General features: G+C 40.6%; 1 protein-coding gene across 1 annotated transcript in view; it reads left to right on the top strand.

Annotated features, from left to right (window-relative positions):
• The first annotated feature begins 644 nt into the window (after nt 1–644).
• The window catches only part of CCDC38 (coiled-coil domain containing 38), a 65,934-nt gene continuing 43,582 nt past the window's right edge, over nt 645–22,996 (top strand). Inside the window, exons 1-4 of the mRNA XM_025402286.1 lie at nt 645–886; nt 6,755–6,805; nt 17,843–17,943; nt 19,531–19,696. Of these exons, the coding sequence (XP_025258071.1) occupies nt 6,769–6,805; nt 17,843–17,943; nt 19,531–19,696 (304 nt within the window). The 5' untranslated portion in view covers nt 645–886; nt 6,755–6,768. The remainder of the gene's footprint in view (nt 887–6,754; nt 6,806–17,842; nt 17,944–19,530; nt 19,697–22,996) is intronic.

Below are 22,996 nucleotides of genomic sequence, written 5' to 3'. Positions count from 1 at the left end.
AGGGTGGGGCGGGGGCGGGCGCTCGCAGCCGCTGCCCTTTGCTCTCCTCCCTCAACCACAGCAACCGGGGCGGTAAGCATTGCAAGAATGCCAATGAGTAGTAAACCTGATGAGGAATCCTCTCTTTTTTGGTCGTCTTGTCCCGTCCTGAGTAAACGAGATGGAGACTAGTGTCCCTACTTTTCAGATAAGGAAACTGAAGTTTGGTCACCCCGAGAGAGCAAAGTGAGCTGTGTCGATCACGTGGTTATGTGGAAGCGGGTCAAGGGGTGGTGGGGTGAGGGCGCCCGGAGTGTTTGGGAGTGAGGGACGGGAACCTGGGGTACAGCCTCGGAAGGGGGGCAATAGGGGTACAGCCCAGGGGGTTGGGGTGGGAGCCTGGAGATAGCGCTCCGGGAGAGGGCAGAGTAGGGGAAAGCTGTGCCCAGGGGCAGGGACCGGAGCTTGAAGGTAGAATCCCGGGAGAGGACAGAGTGGGGGAAACCTCTGCCTAGGGTGCTGGGACGCGAGCCTGGAGGCAGAGCCCCGGGAGGGTACTGAGTGGAGGAAACATCTGCCCACAGGTTCTGAGGCGGGAGCCCGGGACTCGGAGGGCCGCGAGCCAAGGGAACCTGGGGGTGGGGAGGAGGGAGATGCGGTAGGGGAGGTGCTCCTGGGTCCGCGCGGGTGCCGCCACCCTGAGGTGGCGGGTGCCGCGCACTTATCCGTTGGCCAGCTCCGTTCCGGGATCCGCTACCAGACGGTCCCTGAGATAACGCGGAACCGGGCTGAGGGAGGATAGAGCCGAGACTGGAGGATCGATTGGCACCTCCGCCCACATTTCCCACAACGCCTTTCCGAAGGATAGGTTGGAAAGGCTCCTGGATCCAAACTCAGACTCGTTGAGGTAAAACAGGTTTCAGCTCAGTGTCCGCCCCTCCGGATGCCCCCTCCCACCCCTCAGCAGTGTCTGGTGGGGTCTACAAGCAACTTGCGACCAAAATTGGAGACAGAATCAACTTTATGGAAGATGGTCTGTGATTCTCAGCCTCGTCGCTTCCTGCTCCAATTGCTATGGAAACACTGCCAGGCACAGGCTTTTGTTTTGAGTCCTTAATTACTTAATTTCGTTTATACACGTTTATTACAATCTCTGTGTTAAGTCTTGTGGAACATACAAAGACAGGAAAGGCGCTTTTCCTGCCCAGCAAAGACTTTACCATAAAAATGATACATGTGGACACAAATAATATACTATAAAAGCAGACTGAGCCTGCAGAACCACAAAATATAAAAATTAATTTCGTGTCATTAAAAACACCCAGAACAGAAAGCAAAAACTCCTTTAGATGACCACAATAAATAGGAATATAATTTAGCTTCTTATTATGGCCTATAAAAGAGAGATCAGTTAGGAAATAGAGAGGAAAGATAAAAATTGGAAAATATACAGACAATGTGAGTGAAAGAGACCCTAAAGGTGGGTAGGGGAGGGGGCATCAGAAGATTATTCACAGCTCATAAATACAATCACAAACAGGCTGTGTGTGTGTGTGTGTGTGTGCGTGCACATAGCTTTTAAAAAGTTTATACATATATATTTCTATGTCTTTAAAAAGAGAAGTAGAAATAGTGGGGAATAGAAACACATAAAGTCACTAATTCACAGAGAAATATTACAATTTTATGTTATAAAATTTCTGCTGAAGACTTTAATCAGTTACATTTTGCAATTTTAGGCATATTTGCAGAACTATGCAATTATAGGTATAAAGGATGGGTTAAAACTATAGAAAAATAGAAAGGGTTCAATAAACTTGTCTTAGTCTCGGTTCTGTTTCCTATGAGCTGTTTGACCTTGAGGAATTTATTTACAGTAATTTCTTGAAGCCTCCGTTTTCTCATCCTTATCACAGGCAGAGCTATTTCTACTTTATGGGCTTGTCTGAGTTTTAATTAAAATAAAATATAAATCACTTAGCCCAGTGCCCAGCTCTAAACAAGTAATAGGTATTATTACTATTATTAGTTTATTTTAATCCTGCTATTTGTCTTGCTGGCCAATTAAGGATTAGATTTCAGCCAATAGCATAATTCCTCTCCTGACTTCACAGACCATGTACTTAAAGCTTGCAAGTTCTGGGTGAGTATAAAAGAAATTATATTTCTTTTTCATAGGTATTTATGTTTGTGAGTGAACTGTGCATCTGATTCACAGTTCAGACAGACAACATTACCTGATAAGCTCCTGCAAACAGGAGGTTTGCAAAAGCAGAAAGGATGAGTGAATTTCTCTCCTTCGTTACTGTTCAGTGGTTATAGATGGATATGGATGACACATTTTTCATTAGTAATAACCAGCATCCTGATAGCAGCTCTTATAAAGTACTTTTCACATTATCTGACTCATATATGCTGACTCTTTAACCCATCCTTCCTTCCTCTTGACCTCCAGGTTTTTTTTGGTTTTGTTTTTTTTGTTTTTACTTCGCAAAAGGGGCAGTCAGAAATGTCAACAGAAAAGTCCATACTAAACAGCCTGACGCCAGCAGTGCCTTAAAGGTCAAGCTGAAAGTAATTTCCTCATCATTGTGCTGTGCTCTGATCCAGTCAAAAAAGGCAGCGTGTGTCTAAGCAGGCCAAGGACCCAGTGGCTCCTGGCTTTTAGGCAAACAAAAAATTGCTAGCTCTGATCTCTCTACACCATCCAAGGACACAGTTCACAGCCCCTTTTCCTAGTATTTGTCCAAGGTAGGCGGAGAGGAGGTGGGAAAAAAAATGGAAGGGCATTGGGTCTGAGAGAAACGGTCTAAATCCTTATATGCATGTGAAGATAAACATTGCTTTTTTTCTCACATCTAGAAATTCATTTTCATTGGGTTTTAGAGGGGGTTGTTGCAAAAAACAAATAAACTGCTTCGAATAACATCTGGTAGGCAGATGTTATTTAGATTGGTTTAGAACCTTAGGACTGGGCCTTATCAAATCCCACTCCTCTTTCCCCACTTCCCCTGGAGGTCGGAATGTTAAGAATCTACATGAAGCTGATTCAGGTCCCCTAGATTTGCACTGATATAGCTGGTAGACTCCTCTCCAATGACCAGGTTTCAAGAACTTTGATTGGGAGTTTCTTACAAAAAGTAGTTGTTATGCTTCCATTTCAAATGGTGGCAGTTGACAGAGTGGGCCAGAAAGAGGAAGGATCTGGACAATATTTACTTTGAGAAAAGTATAAGGGATCACTTCTTTACAAGCTATGAGCAGGCACTTTGCATGTATTATCTGTGTTTGAAAATTGCAGCAAGCCTGTAAGGAAGGTGTTATTATTCATACTTGATAGAAGATTCTGTGGTGCATTAAGCATAATTCTCCAGACCCAGAGAAAGAGTGAATAAGAGTCAGAGGCAGGAGTTAAACCAACCTGCCCCTAAAGGCCAGGGGCCTTTCCCTAGTGCCATTCCTACTACCCTTGCAATGACACTTGTCAAGGGACCTGACTCAGAGACCACATATAATTGTACAGCTATTAAAGGAATACAACATTAATGAAATCAACCAGCATGGTGTTCACTTAAAAGAACAGTATACATTACACCCATGACCCTTTGGATATCTAATACACATCTCAAATTTCACATGTTCCAAAATGAGCCTCTGATCTTCCCAACTGCCCCTTCCCCCACTGCCTTCTCTGTCTCCATTTATGGCAACTCCATCCTTTCTGCAATCAGTTCTTTATCTCATACTTCACCTCCAAACCATCAGCCAATCCTGTAGGTTCTACTGTCAAAACACATCTAGAATCGAACCACCTCTCACCACTTCCACTGCTATCCCAAGGGACTGCATTATCTCTTGCCCCCCAGTGGCTGTAATCTAATAGATCTCCCTGTGTGACCCTTTTCCCTTTCTACAGTCTCTTCTCAGCTCAGCATCAGAGTGATTCATTGTGTGGCTCCATTTCACTGAGAAAATGACCTCCAGGGCCCTAGTGATCTTGGACTTGTTGTCTCTCTGGCTTCACCTGGTGCTCTCCCCTTTGTTTACTGTGCTTAAGGCCACTGGTCTCCTCACTATTCTTGAAACACACCAGGCACATTCCTCCCTCAGAGTGCACCTCTCCATGCGCTTACACTCCCATAGCACTTACTATGCAACTGAGGCCATCCAAAGGCTGGACATAGTAACTTACCTAACAATACCACAAGGTACACACTATTTGCATCATTCCTCTTGAAAGAAGTGTGAGGATTAAGGGACACAGAGAGAGTCTATGCTGTTAATCATTTAGCTTATGCCACCTCTAAAAAGGATGGCTGGCGGTTATACACTGCCATTTTACATTCCTGATATTTCTGAGCTTTTGATCTTTTTCATCTATTGGAAGTTGGATTTGAACATGTATTTAAGATGTGAATTTTCAGGCATTTGCTATGCAATCCAATTACATTTTCCCTCTCTTTTGGTACAGAGCCTTTGTTTAGCCATCATGCTATTTTTATTTTGCACAACAAAGACATCCACTGACTTTAACATTTTTTCTGATTGGAAAGGGGACTTTATAATCCCTTCCGAAGAATAACTGGTCCTGTTCCTCTCCCTCTCTTTTGTTCACCAACCCTTCATTCATCAATACGGGAATTCATGCATAGGAAAGTATAGACGTATAACAACGTCTAGAGACTGCTGATTGCATTTACATGTTATATGAACTATATAAGAGACAGAATAAGAGCAGACATCTGCTCTTAGCAATTGGCTTAGAGGAACAGAGCGTCCAGTTTTTCTGTGAGTGAAAAAGTCCTTGAACCCATGGATAAAGATGCTCATTGCAGAAAGACTTTAAGGATAAAGGGAATGAGAGTGGGAAGGAGAGTGAATTTAGATAGAAGGACCAAAGGAGTGAAAATGTGACAAGAAAGAGGTGATCAGAATCTTAAGAGTGGAGATGAGAACAGAGTGTAAAATTAAGAAAATCTACAAATCTTTAGTATTAGCCATCCAAATTCCAAGTACTCATCAACCACAGGTTGTCACCAATTTTTTACCAATCTTTCTTTTCCACCCATGAGAATGAATGTAATGCCTGTGAAAAAATGTTCGGTCATTTGAAAAAGTATAATATCATTGTTATAGGTTTGTATTCATTTTTTTCTCTTTTATAAGCTTTAACATAATTTTTTAAAATCTTTGTTTCTATAACCACTGGAACTAAAATCAGATGCTAATTCGTAAATATTAGCACATAATAGTTCTCACTTACTGAGCTGGTCTGTAAGCCAGGCACCCCACTTGGTTAAATCCATTGCCTACTGAATCCTCAAGAAAGCCTTAAGAGGTGTGTCCACTTTATGAAACAGGAAGCAGAGGCTCAGAGATGCTGAGTAATTAAGATGTAGGTTCCATGAAGACAACGGTTTTTGTTCTTCTTTTTGCCTTTTTAAAAATTGCCCCGCCCCTCACACGTAGAACAGTACCCGACACATATTATTTACTCAATAAATGTTTTTTGAATGATACATGAACTTGCTCACACATAAGAAAATACCAAACCAAAATTCAAAAATCAGGCTTCTCCAGAGTCTGTGTTCTGTATCATCTGCTGCTCTGCTTCCAGGATATTTAGCTCTTAAATATAGCTCTTTGAGATTCCTGAGGCACAAATTTAAATGGGCAGCCCCAAATAGAATGTGTTGTCCATTGTTTCTGTTGTGGGCACACTTTTAAATACAAATTCCTGGGTGTCCTTTATCCCTAAAATGAATATATCTTTATTATTTTTCTCATTGTAAGAGTTACACCAGCTCATTGAGAAATTTGAATGATACTAAAAGTATAGAAATCAGAACAAGGATTAGAATAAGGCCAGTGAAGCTCCAGCTTCAGGCACAAAATTTAAGGGGAAAGCAAAAACTCAGTAATCAAAATAAGCAATGTTTTAATTCACTATTTTAAATATATAAATTAATGTAAAAAATTCATGATAAATGAAATAACAGAATTTTAAATAGAGACAAATTCTGTAGGCCAGGGTTTGGGTGAGTAGAGTGAGGCACTGGCTCTCAGGGTCACACAAGTACAGGGTCAGATACTGTCTGTATTTACAATTCTGATATTTTGTTCATTATAGACTTTCCTGCATTTATTTGGAATTTTATAAAAATATATTGCATTAACAATTTATCATAATAACTGCAGGTTGTTTTTTGTTTTGTTTTGTTTTTGTTTGTTTATTGTGGCAAGTCTTAAGTTTTGCAGCTAAGGTTGAGTGCCTCGATCACCTAACCATAATCCCAAACCTAGTAAAAATGAGAGACTGAACCAAATCACATATAATCACGATTCGTGTTTGATGAACAGCATTTCAAAACACCTCTCAGATTTTTCCATGCGTTTTTTAATCCACACTATCCCTACTCTTTTGAAATGTTTTGTTTTTCAATCGATACCATGTACAGAGGTAAATAGTGACTACAGCATCATTTTAAGGGGTCAATTGGTAGTTCATTTTATAGATATACCATAGCTATTTGGTCAACTCTGTATTTATGAAATGACACTGAACAAGCATTATTGCACATGCTTTTTTGGCTGCTTGTCTGATTATTTTCTTGACATAAGATACTAGAATTGAAATTGCTGGGTCAAAGAGTATGAGTGTGCTCACTGCTTTTAAAAGCTATAAGGACTGTTAAGGAGTCACTGGCAGTTGAATTTAGCCCTTTTATATGATATTCATAGAATTTTTTTAATGTGTTTTTTTTTCTTTCAACAGGGCCAGGCAACAAAATGTCCTCAAATTTATTGCCAACACTGAATTCTGGAGGTAAAAAGAGATCAATCAATATATTCTTGTTTGGGCCTAGTAATGTTAGGCTCCATAGCAGATTGTGAGCATAAGAAAAGGAGAATGTTACACGATAAATATAAAATGTAATGAGTTTATAAACTACCTGCAGAGAAGATTCTGTTCTACTTTGTAATTCAAAAAAATCTTCAAATCAGAGGGTGCATTAAATTGTCATATTTAGCAAGATTGCCCCAGTCTCTCATGACATAAAACAATTAACTCAATTATTTGTCATAGTCCAGGACATATATAACTAAACTTTATGAAAATCTGCCCTCTTCTTTCCTTTACCATCCTTTCTCATCTCATTCTTCTGCCTATTTTTTATTTTTATTTATTTTATTTTATTTAATTAATTAATTTTTTTGAGTCGGAATTTCACTCTTGTTGTCCGGGCTGGAGTGCATTGGCGTGATCTCAGTTCACCACAAACTCCGCCTCCTGGGTTCAAGTGATTCTCCTGCCTCAGCCTCCCAAGTAGCTGGGATTACAGGCATGCGCCACCACGCCCAGCTAATTTTGTGTTTTTAGTAGAGACAGGGTTTTACCACGTTGGCCAGGCTGGTCTCAAACTCCTGGCCTCAGGTGATCCACTTGCCTCGGCCTCCCAAAGACCTGGGATTACAGGCATGAGCCATCGTGCCCAGTCTCCTTCTGCTTATTTATATGCATACAAGGAATAAGGATTTATTAGTATACAAGGAATTACAATTTTCACTTATAAATCTGACAAAGATTTAACATGTGGATAACACTAAGAGTTTGTAATAGGTAACAGGCACTCAGGCACTCTATAGGCATTCTCTTTAAAGGAATATTTGGCACTATTTGTATTTACAATGTAAATGTTTGGCTGCAAGTGACAGAAAATATAAAACAACGGTGGCTTAAACATGATAAACGTTTGTTCTCACTCAGGTAAAGTCTGGATGCAAGCATTCCATACGGAGGTTCACATCAGGGGCCCAACTCCTTCTGGCTTGTTCCTGGGCTATGTTCTTGGTCCAAGAGGGCTGCTTCCACACCAGTGGTCCCATCCATATTCCTGCCAGCCAGGAAAAAAGGGGAAGGCGAGGACATGCCCTGAAGTTGCATTCGCCACTTCCGCTGACATCCCCTTGGCCAAAACGTAGCCACGTGGTTATACCTGCCTCCAAGGGAGGCTGAGAAACATAGCCCCTACTCTGAGTGTTCATTTAGGGTTCTATTCCTATAGAAGAAGGAAGAATGGATATTGGGGGTTCACTAGTAGTCTCTACTCCACTACCATTTTTTTAAAAAAGCATTTAAAAGGAGCCATGTTGAGCATTTATTCTACAGATATGCATACACAAGTGATTAAAAATGCGTGTACAGGAATATTTATTGCAGCATTGTTTACAATAGCAAAAGACTGGAATCAATCATAATATCCATTGGAAAGCGCTGGTTATATAAACTGTAATACATCCAGGGAATGGAATAATGGGATACTAGACAGAGAGCTTCTCTGTCACCCAAGCTGGAGTGCAGTGGCACCATCTTGGCTCACTGCAACCTCCGCCTCCTAGGTTCAAGCAATTCTGGTGCCTCAGCCTCCTGGGTAGCTGGGATTACAGGTGCCCACCATGCCCGGCTGATTTTTGTATTTTTAGTGGAGATGGGGTTTCCCCATGCTGGCCAGGCTAGTCTCCAACTCCTGACCTCAGGTGATCCGCCCGCCTTGGTCTCCCAAAGTGCTGGGACTACAGGTGTGAGCCACCACACCTGGCCGATGATGCCTTTTTTAATTAAAGGATTTATATTACTTTGTTAAGAACTGTGACAGGGCTGATTTTCTTCTACTTGCAAACTAGTAAGTTAGCTTGCTACAGTTTCCTGGATGCTGACAAGAGATACAAAACCCTTGGGTCAGAGACAAAGGACTTTATTACTCACAACACGACAAGCAGCATGAGTTCTGACATATTTGGTACCAGTACCCTAAGACCCATAGCCTTCTTTTAAGATTAATACAATTATGTATTAACAACATAATATGAATCTTTGAACCCATCAGAATCCACAGACAAGGATCTTCACAAGAAATTACATCCTGATGATAACTACATACCCTATCCCTTGGCTTTCATCCCCTAAGCCAGGCACCATGTTGAAGTCTGTTTAGATTATTTCCTTACTTTTTTATTTGTATGTATAGTTTTATACTGTATATATATAGTCTTAAAGAGCATAATTTTCATTTTAGTTTTAACTTTTAAAAAAGGATATCTTGTTGACTATCATATTTTAGAACTTTTCAGTTAACATTATATATATGTACATACATACATATTTATTTCAATTTTTTAAAAACAATTGTTTTTACAGACAAGGTCTTGCCATGTTGCCTGTTGCCCAGACTGTTCTTGAATTCCTGGGCTCAAGTGATCCACTTCGGCATCCCAAACTACTGGGATTACAGAAGTGAGTCACCATGCCCAGCCAGCATTATATTTTAAGAGTCATTCATACTGTTGTATGTTTTAGATCATTCATTTTCACTGCTGTACAATATAACAAAATGCAAATGTACTATAGTTTACAGTTGATGCTTCTTTGGGTATTTGGGTTGTTTACAGCTTATTGCTATTAAATGGTGCTGCCAATGAACATTCTTGTTCACATCTCCTGGTATACAAGAAAGTTTCTCTTGCATGTATACCTAGGAATAGAGTTGCTGAATCTGACATTAGCCGGATATCCAACTTCAGATAATAATGTCAAAGTGTTTTCCAAAGAAGTTGTGCCAATCACATCTCTACAAGAAATGTGTTAGAGATCCTGTGGAATTATATCCTCTCCAAACACTTGGTATTGTCAAATTTTTTAATGCTTTGCCAATCAAATGGTTGAAATTTGGATCTCATTATGGTCTTTATTTGCATTTCTGATAACTAATGAAGTTGAACAACTCTTCATATGTTTATTGACCATAAGTGTTTCTTCTTCTGTTAAACGCCTATTTAATACAGTCTTTTTTCTATTTGTCTTTAGGTTGTTAGTGCTCTTTATATTGATTTGTAGTTTTGTAGATATGGCATATCCCAATTATGTCGTCTGTATAGAGTACAAATATTTTCTCCCAGTTTGAACTTATCTTTCACTTTGTTTATGGTGTCTTTTGATGAGCAAAGTCTTTAATCTTAATGTAGCCGAATTTATCAATATTTTCTTGTATAGTTACTACTTTGTATGTTTTTAAGAAATCCTTCCCTAGCAAAGGCCTAAATGATATAACCTGTAGGTTCTACTACTTGTTTTAAAGGTTTTTGGGGGACAATTTTATGCTTATTTCATCTGTAGTTAATTTTTGTATGGAGTGTGAGGTAAAGATCCAATTTCCTCTTTTATTCCATGAGAATAACCATCTTCCCCAACTCGTTTTTTGAACAGTCTCTCCTTTCTCCATATGTGGATATGTTCCTGAGATTTCCATTCTAGTCCATTAGTGAATTTGTCTTTCCCTTTGCTGTAGCTCCATAATAATACACAGCAGAGCAATCTCCCCTTCCTGTTCCTCTTGGGAAGGGTTCTCACTATTCTTGTCTCTTGGTTTTCCTTACTAGTTTTAGAATTTACTTATCAAGTTTAGACAAACTCCTGTGGGACTATGTACTTATATTACTGGGAATCCATTGATCATTTGTGGAGAATTGGCATTTTTATGAAATCATGTCTTTCAATCTACAAACATGACTCATCTCTCTATTAATTTAGATCTACTTTAATGTATTTTAAGATTATGTTATGCAGTTAAATCAATTCTGCAGTTTTTCAGTGCCTTTTATATACTAACCTAGCTGCTCAGGGTTCAAATATGAATACATCAGTATGATTGGAGACACTGAAAGCCATGATTTCTAAAAAGGTATTTAATATTGATAGGTACTCCAAATATGATTTAAAAAAAAAAATCGAGTCCTGAAACAATACAAAAAAATGAAGAAACAAATGGAAGGAAGAAAGGAGGGAAAGAAGGAAGGAAAAATGGGTGCTTGAGGGAAAACACCCCGTATGCAATCCATTAGGGAATTCTGTTTGCTCTCCCTTCAGAAGGTTCTCAGAACCCAACCACTTTTCACCATTTAACTCCTGCCGTGCTGGTCTCAGCCCATTACCTCTTACCTGAACTAGTCTGATCTCAACCCTTGACTCCCGCACTCCAAGTCTCTTCTTATCCAACTACAAAGTATTAAGTAGGTCAGACCACATTCCTTCTCTGTTCAAAGCCCTCCAATGCTTCTCTAGTTTACTGACGGTCATTGCCAAAGTCTTCAAGACTGCCTACAGGATACTAAGTAATTATCCTTGCTACTACAGTCCCCCTGACCCCATTTATTTCACTCCAGCTACACTAGCCTTTCTTGAACACACACAAGAGATGATCCTGCCTCAGGACCTTTGCACTGGCCATTGCCACAGCCAGTCCCTCTCTTCCTCAGATATCCACTTGACAGATTCTCTCAACTCCTTTAAATACCACTTGATCAGTGAGACCCATTCTGACCACTCTACTTAAAGTTGCTCAGCCCAGCCCTCCTATATTCTGCTTTATTTTTCACACAGAATTTTATTACTTTAAAACATATTATAAAAGTTACTTTATTACATTAATGTTTATATTTTCTATTTCCAAACCCCCCACTTCACCTCAGTATAAGATCCTCAAGAGCAGCCATCCTTGTTTTGTTCGCCACTGTAACATCAGTGCCTAAAACAGTACCTGGCACATAGTTGAGGCTTCATAGGCATTTGTTGAATGAATGAATGAGTGGATGAATGAATTAATGAATAAATAGAAGAATTAGGACAAGACAAATACAGTGTCAGTAAGGAGCAAGGCTAAGAAAGGAGTGAGACTGTGTGAGTGTGGTAGACAGAATAATGGCCCCCCAAATGTTTCCACATTCTAATCCCTGGACCCTGTGAATACATTATGTTATGGGGCAAAAGGGACTTTGAAAATGGGTTTAAGTTAATTACCTTGATATGGGAAGGTTATCCTGCATTAGCCAATGGGCCTAATATAATCCAAGAGTCCTTATAAAAGGAGGATCAAAGACAGAGAAGGTGATGTGACAATGGAAGTAGAGACTAAAGTGATGCACTTTGAAGATGGTGGAAGAGACCACAAATGAAGGAATGCAGGCAGCCACTAACAGCTGGAAAAAGAAAGGAAATTGATTCTCACCTGGAACCATCAGAAGTAACACAGCCCTATCAACATCCTGATGTTATGCTCAAAGGACTAATTTCAGACTTCTGGCCTCCAGAAGTATAAGAAAATAAATTCGTACTGTTTTAAGCCACTAGGTTTGTGGTAATTTGTTACAGCTGCAATAGGAAACTAATACAGTGAGGCAGAGAACAGAAAGGCTTCTCCCAAGGTTGTTAATTAGTAATGGCAGGGATTTGCAAGGCAACTTAGAGAAGAATATAATAGTAACAAAAGGGAGAGGATTAGAGTTTAGAGTTTAGAGGAGCCAGGATTCAGGTACTAGCATTTGACTTGTAGAACTAAGCAGACCCCTTATTGCTAAAATGGAGTGTTGGAGAGAGGTTGAGCCTAGTGTCCAGTTTGCTCAAGAGCTGGTAGAATGAGACTCTTTGTTGAGGCAGAAGACTATGATTAATGGTGGAATTTGATGTACATTGCAGGTATGGGGTGCTGTAAGGGGTTGAATGCAGACCCCAAAAGATATTTCCACCAACAGCCTGAAAATGTGACATTGTTTGGAAAGGGGGAGCTCTGCAAAAGTAATTAAAGTAAGGATCTCAAGATGAGATCTTCTTGGATTTAGGACAAGTGCTAAATCCAATTACTAGTATCCTTATAAGAGAACAGAAAGGAAGATTTGAGATACAGACACTCAGAGGGGAAGGTCATGTGAAGAATGGAGGAACAGATTGGAGTGATAGATCTACAATCCAAGGAATCCCAGGAATTTCACTACCAGAAGCTAGGTGAAAGTCATGGAACAGATTCCCCCTCAGAGCCTCCAGAAGGAACCAATGGTGCTAACACCTTGATTTTGAACCTGTGGCCTCCAGAACTGTGAGAGACTACATTTCTGTTGTTTTAAGCCACCCTGTTTGTGGTAATCTGCTACAGCAGCCCTAGTCTTCTGTGACTAGGAAAGAAATACAGGGAGAAGGGTTACCTAGGGGCTAGTTCAATGTGGTGAGTTTATAATATAGGAAATTTGGTGTAGCGGGTTGAATGGCGGCCCTCCAGAAATGGTTGGCCATCCTATTCTAACCTCTGGAACCTGGGAATGTGGCCTTATTTGGGAAAAGGATCTTTGCAAATGTAATTAAGGTAAGGATCTCAAGATGAGATCCTCCTGAATTTAGGATGGGCCCTAAATTCAATGATAAGTGTCCTTAGAAAAGAAAGAAAAGGAGAAGGCCATGTGAAGTTGGAGGCAGAGGTTGGAGTTATCCAGCCAATGAATGTCTAGAGCCATCAGAAGCTAGAAGTGTGGAAGGATCCTCCTCTAGAGGCTTCACTGAGAGAACATGGCTCTGCCAACACCTTGATTTCTTATATCTGACCTCCAGAATGGAGAGAATACATTTCCGTCATTCTAAACTACTAATTTTGTGATATCTTATGGAAACAAGAGGAAACTAATACACTTGGTGTTCAGAAATTTAATTTTCTTCTATTTCTCTGTAACTGAAATAAACTCAGCTTTGAACTTGGAGGGACAAAAATATCATCTTGTCAATTCCAAGACACTTAAACTTGATCAGTAGAGATTTTAACTCAGGCTTTAAAGATTTTAAGACACTTGGGATAGGGCAGAATCTAAGTTTGTAGAGTTTCTCTTGGAAGAAGAGAAGGCTGATTGGGGAAGAGGTGTCCAGCCCACCAATAACTCATCCCCTGGAGGACAACAGTGGCTCCATATTGGGATGTCTGGGGCCCAGCCCTGGCCTGGGAGTGATGGTATATAAGGCATAGGTCCACAGACTCTGGAAACACCACTGTATTAGCCAGAGCTCTCCAGAAAAACAGAACCAATAGGAAGGAGATTTACTATGAGTAATTGGCTCATATAATTATGGAGGCTGAGAAGTCCCATGGTTTGCCATCTACAAGCTGGAGACCCAGGAGAGCTGGTGACGTAATTCCATCAGACTCAGAAAGCCTGAGAAGCAGGGGAACTGATGGTGTGAGTTCCAGTCTTAGCATAGGAGAAGATGAGGTGAGATGTCCCAGTTCAAGCAGTGAGGCAGAAAAGAAGAGGTGACTTCCTAATTCCTCAGGCTTTTCTACTCAGACCCTCAAGAGATTCCATGAGACCCACCCACATGGATGAGGGCAGTCTATTTACCTGAGCCCACCAGTTCAAATGCTAATCTCACCTGGAAATACCCTCACAGACACACCCAGAAATAATGTTTCATCTGGGCACCCATGGCCCAGTCAAGTTGACACACACGATTAACCATCACAGGCACCCGGCCCCACATCCTTTTGGGTCCTCAATCTCTGTTGCTCCCTCCTGGTCTCCAGCCTGCTGGCTTTGCACATCCACACTTCTGCTGTCCCAGAGTCCAGCTGCCTGGACCCACCCTCAGCTGTTTCTACTTCATGTTTTTAAGGCCTAAAATTTTATGTGCTGCCTTGACATATTTCAGCCTCACAGGGCCCCAAAAGCCTAACCATAAATCCTCCTGCTGTTGCCAAATATGACCTCCACCTACCAGGAAAGTCTGCCTGCCTGGCTAGTTCCTTTATCAACCGGACCAGCTGCATTCCACCTGGTCTTCAGCCTAATGGGTTTCACTGCACTGTCAGCCATGAAATTATTCAAACAAGTTAATCACATCCTCTTGTGGGGACCAGGGGACACCTCAGCCTTTTGTTACTACAAAGTTGCCTCCCACCACTGGTGATTCACTGTGCTCCTGAGTGCAGTTCCCATGTGGCCCTGCATTGCAGGCAGCATTCTCCTCCCCCAGACTATGAGTATATATGACTTATAAATTGCTCTCAGTCTCATCTGTCCAGTGTTGGGTATCATGTGTTCAGCCATCTCATAGTATTTAGGATGGGGGATCCCTCCATCACCATCAGGGTGAATAGGAGATGATCAGAGTACTCTGTGTTGAATCCAAGACTTCCACTCTGCAATTTTCTTTCCCTCTAACCCATGACTTACAGAAAAATGTCTGGAGTTTCTATAATCCCAGCCACTCCCACTTTCTATGCTAAATCCTTGAGCAAATGGCTGCTTCTCAGGTAGACTTTAAGCTCCAGTCCATTAATTCCTTAAACTTTGGTCCACTAGCTCTTAGCCCTGGATATACATTACAGCCACCTGGGGGACTCTCAAAATATTCCAGTGCTGATGTTTCCTTGACCAATTAAGTCAGAATCTCTGGAGTTTTGTGGAGCCAAAGTGATTCTAGTGATTTGGGGCGAGAATCATTGAGTTTCTTCACAGGCCCTCTGCTTGCTGGGAGGATGTGGAGTCTTTTTGTGAGGCTTAGGTGGAAAGGGATGTGGGGTATGGGTTGGGGAATGTGTCCTCAGGAATCCTCTTCCTATCTCTGATTTAAGGTGTCAACTCCAGGCTCCCAGTATTCTTGGTCATATGGTTTGGCTCTGTGTCCCTACCCAAATCTCATCTCAAATTAGAATCCCCACATGTCAAAGGAGGGACCTGTAATCTCCATGTGTTGAGGGAGGGAGGTGATTGGATGGTGGGGGCGTTTTGCCCCATGCTCTTGTGATAGTGAGTGAGTTCTCACAAGGTCTGATGGTTTTATATGTGTTTGGAAATTCCTCCTTCATGTTTCCCTCTCCTGCCACCTTGTGAAGAAGGTGCTCGCTTGCCCTTAGCCTTCTACCAGGATTGTAAGTTTCCCGAGGTCTTCCCAGCTATGCAGAACTGTGAGTCAGTTAAACCTCTTTCCTTTGTAAACTACCCAGTCTCAGGGAAGTTCTTTATAGCAGTGTGAAAATAGACAAATACACTTGACCTTCATTACTGATTTTGAACACCAAGATTTCCATCGTGCCACATCCCAAGAATTAGAAAGTAAGAAATAAGAAATAAAGAGAGAGAAAGATTTTTTTGTCATATCAAATGTTATAAATAAAAACAGGAAGTCCACGCAGAAATTCAGCTGACTTTTCTTTTACCTTTTTAATGGCCAGCCTTCATTTTTTATTAAGAGTACGAGTCCATGGTTTTTAGTGTATGCAAACATATGTGCAACAATCACTACAGCCAATTTTAGAACATTTTCACTCATTCAAAAGAAACCTGCATCCCTCAGCCATCAATCCCTAGGCCCCATCCACCCTCCAGTCCCAAGCAACCACTCATCTATTTTCTATCTCCATGAATATGCCATTCTGGATATTTTATATAAATGGAATTATACAATGTGTGGTCCTTTGTTACTGGCTTCTTATACTCAACATGTTTCCAAGGTTCATCCACGTTGTAGCATGTATTGTATTTCATTCCTTTCTCTGGGCAAATAAGAGTTCCTTGTATGGAAATATTGCATTTTGTTTATCATTCATCAATTGATGGATATTGTATTAATCTGTTTTCATGCTGCTAATAAAGACATACCCAGGCTGGCAAATTTATAAACGAAAGAAATTTAATGAATTCACAGCTCCACATGGCTGGGAAGGCCTCACAATTGTGGTGGAAGGTGAAAGAGGAGGAAAGTCACATCTTACACCTTGGCAGGCAAGAGTGTGTGCAGGGGAACTCCCCTTTATAAAACCATCAGATCTCATGAGACTTATTCACGATCATGCAGCAGCACAAAAATGAACCCCTCACCGTGATTCAATTACTTCCCACTGGGTCCCTCCCATGACACGTGGGAATTATAGGAGCTAAAATTCAAGATGAGATTTGGGTGGGGACACAGCCAAACCATATCAGATGTCTAGGTTGTCTCTATTTTTTGGCTATTATAAATAATATTGCTCTAAATATTCATGTACAAGTTTTTGTAAGCACCTATGCTTTCCTTTCTTTTTGGTATATCCTAGCAGTAGAATTTCTAGGTCATGTGGCAATTCTATGTTCAACTTTTTAAGGAACTGCCAGGTTGTTTTCCAAAGTGACTGCCCCACTTAAACATTCCTTCTAGGAGTGTATTTGGGTCCATTTTCTCCACATGCTCTCCAGCACTTTGTATTATCTTTGACTTCCTTTTTTAAGATTCTCTAATCTGGGTAGAGGCTCTCCTTAAGGGTAGTGGCTTTATCTGTTGCTGTTGAAATGGAGGTGTAAGGGTAATGGTGGCATATGTGTAGTGGTGAGAAGAAACATATTAATATCTCAAAATTTTATCCTATTATTTTGGTAAAGACCTCCTTATTTTATCAACTCATTCCTCATGAAGCAGTAAGAGATATGTCAGCATTGTGGGAAACAGACAGAGATGCTGTGGCTCCTACCCAGGAGATGTGGAAGCAAGGCTGTCTGCATTCTACTGTTAAAGCAAACTAAATATGGCCTGAGAAGGAACTGCTACCTAACTTAATAGATAGACAAAATTGAAACCCTAACTTAGAAGTATGCCCTGTAACAATAGCTGAGTCTTGGCCTAATCCCAGCAGCCGTACTTCAACCACTGATACACTACTGAGTGTTCAAACTGTGTTCAAATAAGGCAAACACTGAGCTGTAACCAATCCAGCTGTTTCTGTACCTCACCTGAGATTTCTGTGCCTCACTTCCCTTTTTTTATCTATAAATTTGTTCTAACCATGAGGCATTCCTGGAGTCTCTGACTCTGCTGTGATTCTGGGGGCTGCCCAATTCACAAATCGTTCATTACTCAAACTCCTTCAAATTTAATTTGGCCAAAGTTTTTCTTTTAACATTACCTTCTCAGAGACCCCTGCATCCCATTCATTGCACCCTGGCTGGTGGGAGACTTACTATTCTGGTCAGTAGAGGAAGGATGACAGAATTCATTCATTCATTCTTTCTTTTTTAACAGATAAAGTAAAGGATGGCTCAATCAAAGAGGACAGGCCTTATAAGATCTTTTTCAGAGATCTCTTTCTTTTCAAAGAAAATGAAATGGAAGCAAAGAAAACGGTAAGGTTTAATTAAAATCACAACCTCAATTAATGTTAGAATCATATGCACTTATATATTGCTCTTATGACCTTTGCTGGGCTAAGACATGGAGTCAACTAGACACAGGTGGTGTGTGCCTCACACCATGATGGGGAGACAGTACGAACACAAACGACAGAAAAACATCCAGCTGACAGTAGGCACCGCGAAGATCGCCACCTAACGGAGGAAGAGAGATACACCACAGCAGTCCAGTAGGACAAGTATGGCACACTGTCCTTCATTGATTCCAACACCCACATTTCCACATTTTTTACATTTCTGAAATTGGTATCTAGCTTCCATAGATGGGATGTCATACATCACTGGCCGTGAGTAAAATAATAGCACATCTTACAATAAGTGGCAACTCAGAGTGGAGGAAATACAGTAACAGAGGCATGCCAAGGAAATAGAGAGAAAGGGGTGTTCATCTTTGTTGATGAGAAGATGGAAAAAAGGGTGTTAGTGGTGAGGAGATAAAAGGAGGTGGGTCTTCAAGAATCAGATATGGATAAGACAATGTATATGTGTGTGCTGGGGAAGGAAGAAGGGATGAAAGTGGAGGAGGGGGTGTTGTTTTCAAATTATGTGGTATGAAGCTAGATCAATGATAAGGCTAACTTTCCCACTGTGCCTTGCAGAGTTAATCTCACCACTGGTGTGGTCATCACACCTACATTGCCTGGTTCACATTTCAGTAGATTTACTTTCTTTTTTCCCAGAGGTAAAAGTTGATTATAGGACTTTGTCTACCCTAATTTAAGATAGGGAAATTATCTACAAATGCTCAACAACAGACTCATCTGTATGTGATGGTTCCTCAGCATGTGTTGTATGGTTTTGTGGAATATACTTAAAATTAAATTAAGAGAAGATGAATGAAATCACAAGCCTAATTTTTAAAATATCTACTGGGAAGATCCCTTTCCTCTCAAGTTTTTAATTCCACAGAACCAACCCTTAGAATTTCCTTTTTTTTTTTTTTTTTTTGACAGTCTTGCTCTGTCACCCAGGCTGGAGTGCAGTGGTGTGGGCTCGGCTCACTGCCACCTCCACCCCCGGGTTCAAGTGATTCTCGTGCCTCAGCCTCCTGAGTAGCTGGGACTGCAGGCACCCATCACCACGCCTGGCTAATTTTTGTATTTTTAGTAGACATGGGGTTTCTCCATCTTGGTCAGGCTGCTCTTGAACTCCTGACTTCAGGTGATCTGCCCACCTTGGACTCCCAAAGCGCTGGGATTACAGACATGAGCCACTGCACTCAGCCTAGAATTTCCAAATTTTAACTGCATTTTAAGCAAGACTAAATTGTGAAAATGAAGCTGAGAGGACATTTTCCAGTCTTGTATTTGTGATGTACATATTTAATGAAAGTTAAATGGTCTCAGCTTCATATGAGAAGGAAATTAAAACAACGCACATTCCTTCAAAGAGAAGAATGTGGGGTTGTTGTTTTAATGTTAAGATTTTTGTTGCAAATGTTATTTTCATATATGATCACTAATTTTAAGATAACATACTTTGGTATATTAAAAATTCTTTCCAACTTTTCCACTTGGGCAGGAAAAACTTATGAACCATAACATGAAAGTCTACCAGAAAACTACTTTTTCATCCAGAATGAAGAGTCGTTCATACCTGAGCCAACTAGCTTTCTACCCTAAAAGGGGTGGTAGGTCATTTGAAAAGTTTGGGCCAGGTCCTGCTCCGATTTCTAGATTTCTAGAAGGTGAGTTGAAATTACTCTTTAAGGACATCATTTTGAATATTTACTATTAATGTCAGGTTTGGGAGCTTTGTTGGAGGGTGATTAAAACAGAGAGTATGCTCTCTTATAATGGTAAGGGAGTCTTAGTAAATGGGGATTGAGAGTTAGGAGAAACTCTATGTTAAATAAGAAAACATACTTTTCCAAGATGACTGTTACTCATTTTCATAACCGTCCTCCCAGGAAGACAGTTACTGCCAAAAGAATATAGTATTAAAGTTTGCAAAAATGGATAAAATATAAAGGTAATAACTCCGGCCATTCACACTCAGTTCTAGATGTCAAACTTAGAAAGTTTCTAAAGATAAAAAAGCCTTGATATCCAAGCCATAGAACTCATGCATCCAGAATGAGGACGCTAATAAAATTAAATGAGCTTACCTGATGTTGCAAATACCTAATCTGGTTTTAGTGACCTTTGGAGGCAACATGTAAATACTGTAAGATGATAATTACTGCTCAACAAAAGAAGGCAATCTGATTATCAAAAATGTCATAGGTGTATCCTACTTGTCAAACCAAGTAGTACATATAAATGAGATAGAAAGTAATTTGAAGTTAATGAAAATAAAGTGATTAATGCTAGGATGATGGAGTAATAAAATCTTCCCCCAAAATGAATGTTTTCCAAATTTTTAAAATAAAAAGTTTAAAATAAGAAAAGAAAGAAGGAAGGAAGGAAGGAAGGAAAGGAGGGAGGAAGGAAGGAAAGAAAGAAGGAAGGAAGGGAGAGATGGAGGAAGGAAGGAAGGAAGGGAGAGAAGGACATACATCATGCTGTGATAACTTTTAAAAAAAATTTCTCTGGATCCCAAAGCCCATGCATTTTCCCAAACTGTAAAAAAATTTTTCAGAGAACAAGCAAACCACTTAGGGAAGGGCTCTGGATTCAATAATTAATGTAGGAAAAGGAAGCCATGTTAACTTATTCAGAAGAGCTTCCAGGTGCATATATAATTGTATGTCAAAGCAGCAAATGATAGGCAGCAAGGTGATGCCAGGGCCTGTACCACAAGTTCTAGGGCATATCTGTGTTCAATCACATGCCTCATAGTTTGCCTATGTAGAATAGTAAACCTTAGGTCATCAAAAGCATTTACAATTACATGTGATATGTTTTAGAAAGAGTTATACACCAAGTGGCTGGTTTTAAAAAACCCAGGACACTACAGCAGTTCTTAAATAACTCAAAAATATGTTTTTGCGGATGACCCCATTCGGCAGAATTGCTATTTAACAGAGAGGTTACTGGTCTCTTAAGAGTAGATGTCTTGGATTAATTTTGGGTATGAAGGGAAAAAGAAGTAAATGGCATAGGGTCAACTCTTCAAAAGGAAACAGTAAAATGGTTTGGCATCATCTAAGGCAATCTGGACTCTGTCAGCAATGGAAACCAGGTTGTCAGTTTCTGCCAACTGCACAGATAAGCAATTTGGACATTTTAACTTAAAATATACAAGTCACCCTCAGACTGTATATCCAATCAGGAGCTGATTTGAGTGAAACCCTTACTCCTCAACCTTGTATCCCCTGCCTGAATCCTGATTGAAAACAAACCTACATGAAAGCAGAATGAGCAAGCAACCACACGCTGGGAGGTTAGGTGACTTTATTTTTTGTGTACGCAGTAGTGGCAAACTGCTTGGTCCCCATCAAAGAAATCACACGCACAACTAAGTGTCAGAGACAGACTGGTTCGCCTCCGTGAGAGAAGTGCCATTTCCATCTTCGCACAGCTAGCAGCCTGACTCTGGTTTTGCTCTCAAAGCACAACACCTGGGATAGCTGCAGGACTCTCTGTTGCAGTATTCTATGTCCTCAGATCTCTCAAACTGGTCTTTACACCTCCAGAGAGTGGTGGAGGTGCCCTCAGGTCTAGGAATGCTAGTGCGTTGGGCAGGGTTTTATTATTCTTGGCCACTTGATTCAAAGATCTGCCTGACAGCTAGAATAGCCAAAACGGGCAACTTACTATAACGAGTCTACTTAGAGCTGAAGAATAAAATTCTATCAACTCACCCAGCTAGTACCATGTCAAAGTAGGCTGAAATGGTGAATATGGCTCTAATATTTAGTAAGCTGACAGCACAGGATTTTTTCGGATCTTGAAGTTTATTTTCAATTTGGCCAACCCATCAGAAGTGATCAAATGAAAGCTACAGTAAGCAGTTTCATTCTTTTCTTCTATTAAAAATGTTTGAGTAAATGGAACCTGAACCTAACCAAGTAAATATGAGGATTGAAGACCATGTTCGATAACACCATGAGGATACATTATGTCAGATCGATTACATGGGAAATTCTACAGAGAAATGGACCTCATTTCTTGAACAAATGAATGGCATGGGAAAAAAAAAGTTAGTGTGTGTAGGGTGTAAGGTGTGGAGACCAGGGGTGGCTGTTGTAGATTAAAAAGAGACTTTAGGATCCTTACCATAAAATGTTTAGATTTTAATTTTTAAAACTCCAAAAAGGTATTTTTAAGACAACTGGGAAGATTTGAATGCAGGCTGGGTATAAAATGACACCAAGGAATAGTTCATTTTGTTAGGGCTGATGGTGGTATTATGGTTATAATTTAAAACTTTTTATCGGCTAGAGTTACATATTGAAATATTTATAGATGAAATGATACAAAGGCTTGAATTTGCTTTGAAATACTCCAGTGAGGGAGACATTAAGGAGGGTGACAATAAATGAGACAAGATTGGTAAAATGTCGATAATGTTGAAGTAGGTGACAGGTACACGGGGGAACATTATATGGCTCTCTACTTTGAATGTCAGTGATTCCCATAATATAAAGTATTTTTGTTTTCTTTCGTTTTTGAGACAGAGTCTTGCTCTGTCACCTAGGCTGAAGTGCAGTGGTGCAATCTTGGCTCACAGCAACCTCTGTCTCCCGGGTTTAAGCAGTTCTCGTGTCTCAGCCTCTGAGTAGCTGGGACTACAAGCACATGCCACCACACCTGGCTAATTCTTTGCATTTTAGTAGAGACAGGTTTTTGCCATGTTGGCCAGGGTGGTCTTGAACTCCTGGCCTCAAGTAATCCACCCGCGTTGGTCTCCCAAAGTGCTGGGATTGGATGTGAGGGCGATCTGGCTGTGACATCTGTCACCCCATTGATCACCAGAGTTGATTTGGCTGATGTGGCTAGCTAAGCGGGTGTCTCATTCCGCCCTCACCCCTCCATGTGCATCCCTCCCAAAGCTGCGCCCTCAGTCAGAGAGGACGACCATCCCCGATAGGGGAGGACCAGTC

The sequence above is a fragment of the Theropithecus gelada genome, chromosome 11 (genome assembly GCF_003255815.1).
Source record: "Theropithecus gelada isolate Dixy chromosome 11, Tgel_1.0, whole genome shotgun sequence".
Classification (NCBI taxonomy): Eukaryota; Metazoa; Chordata; class Mammalia; order Primates; family Cercopithecidae; genus Theropithecus; species Theropithecus gelada.
This window is presented reverse-complemented; position numbering and strand designations above follow the sequence as displayed.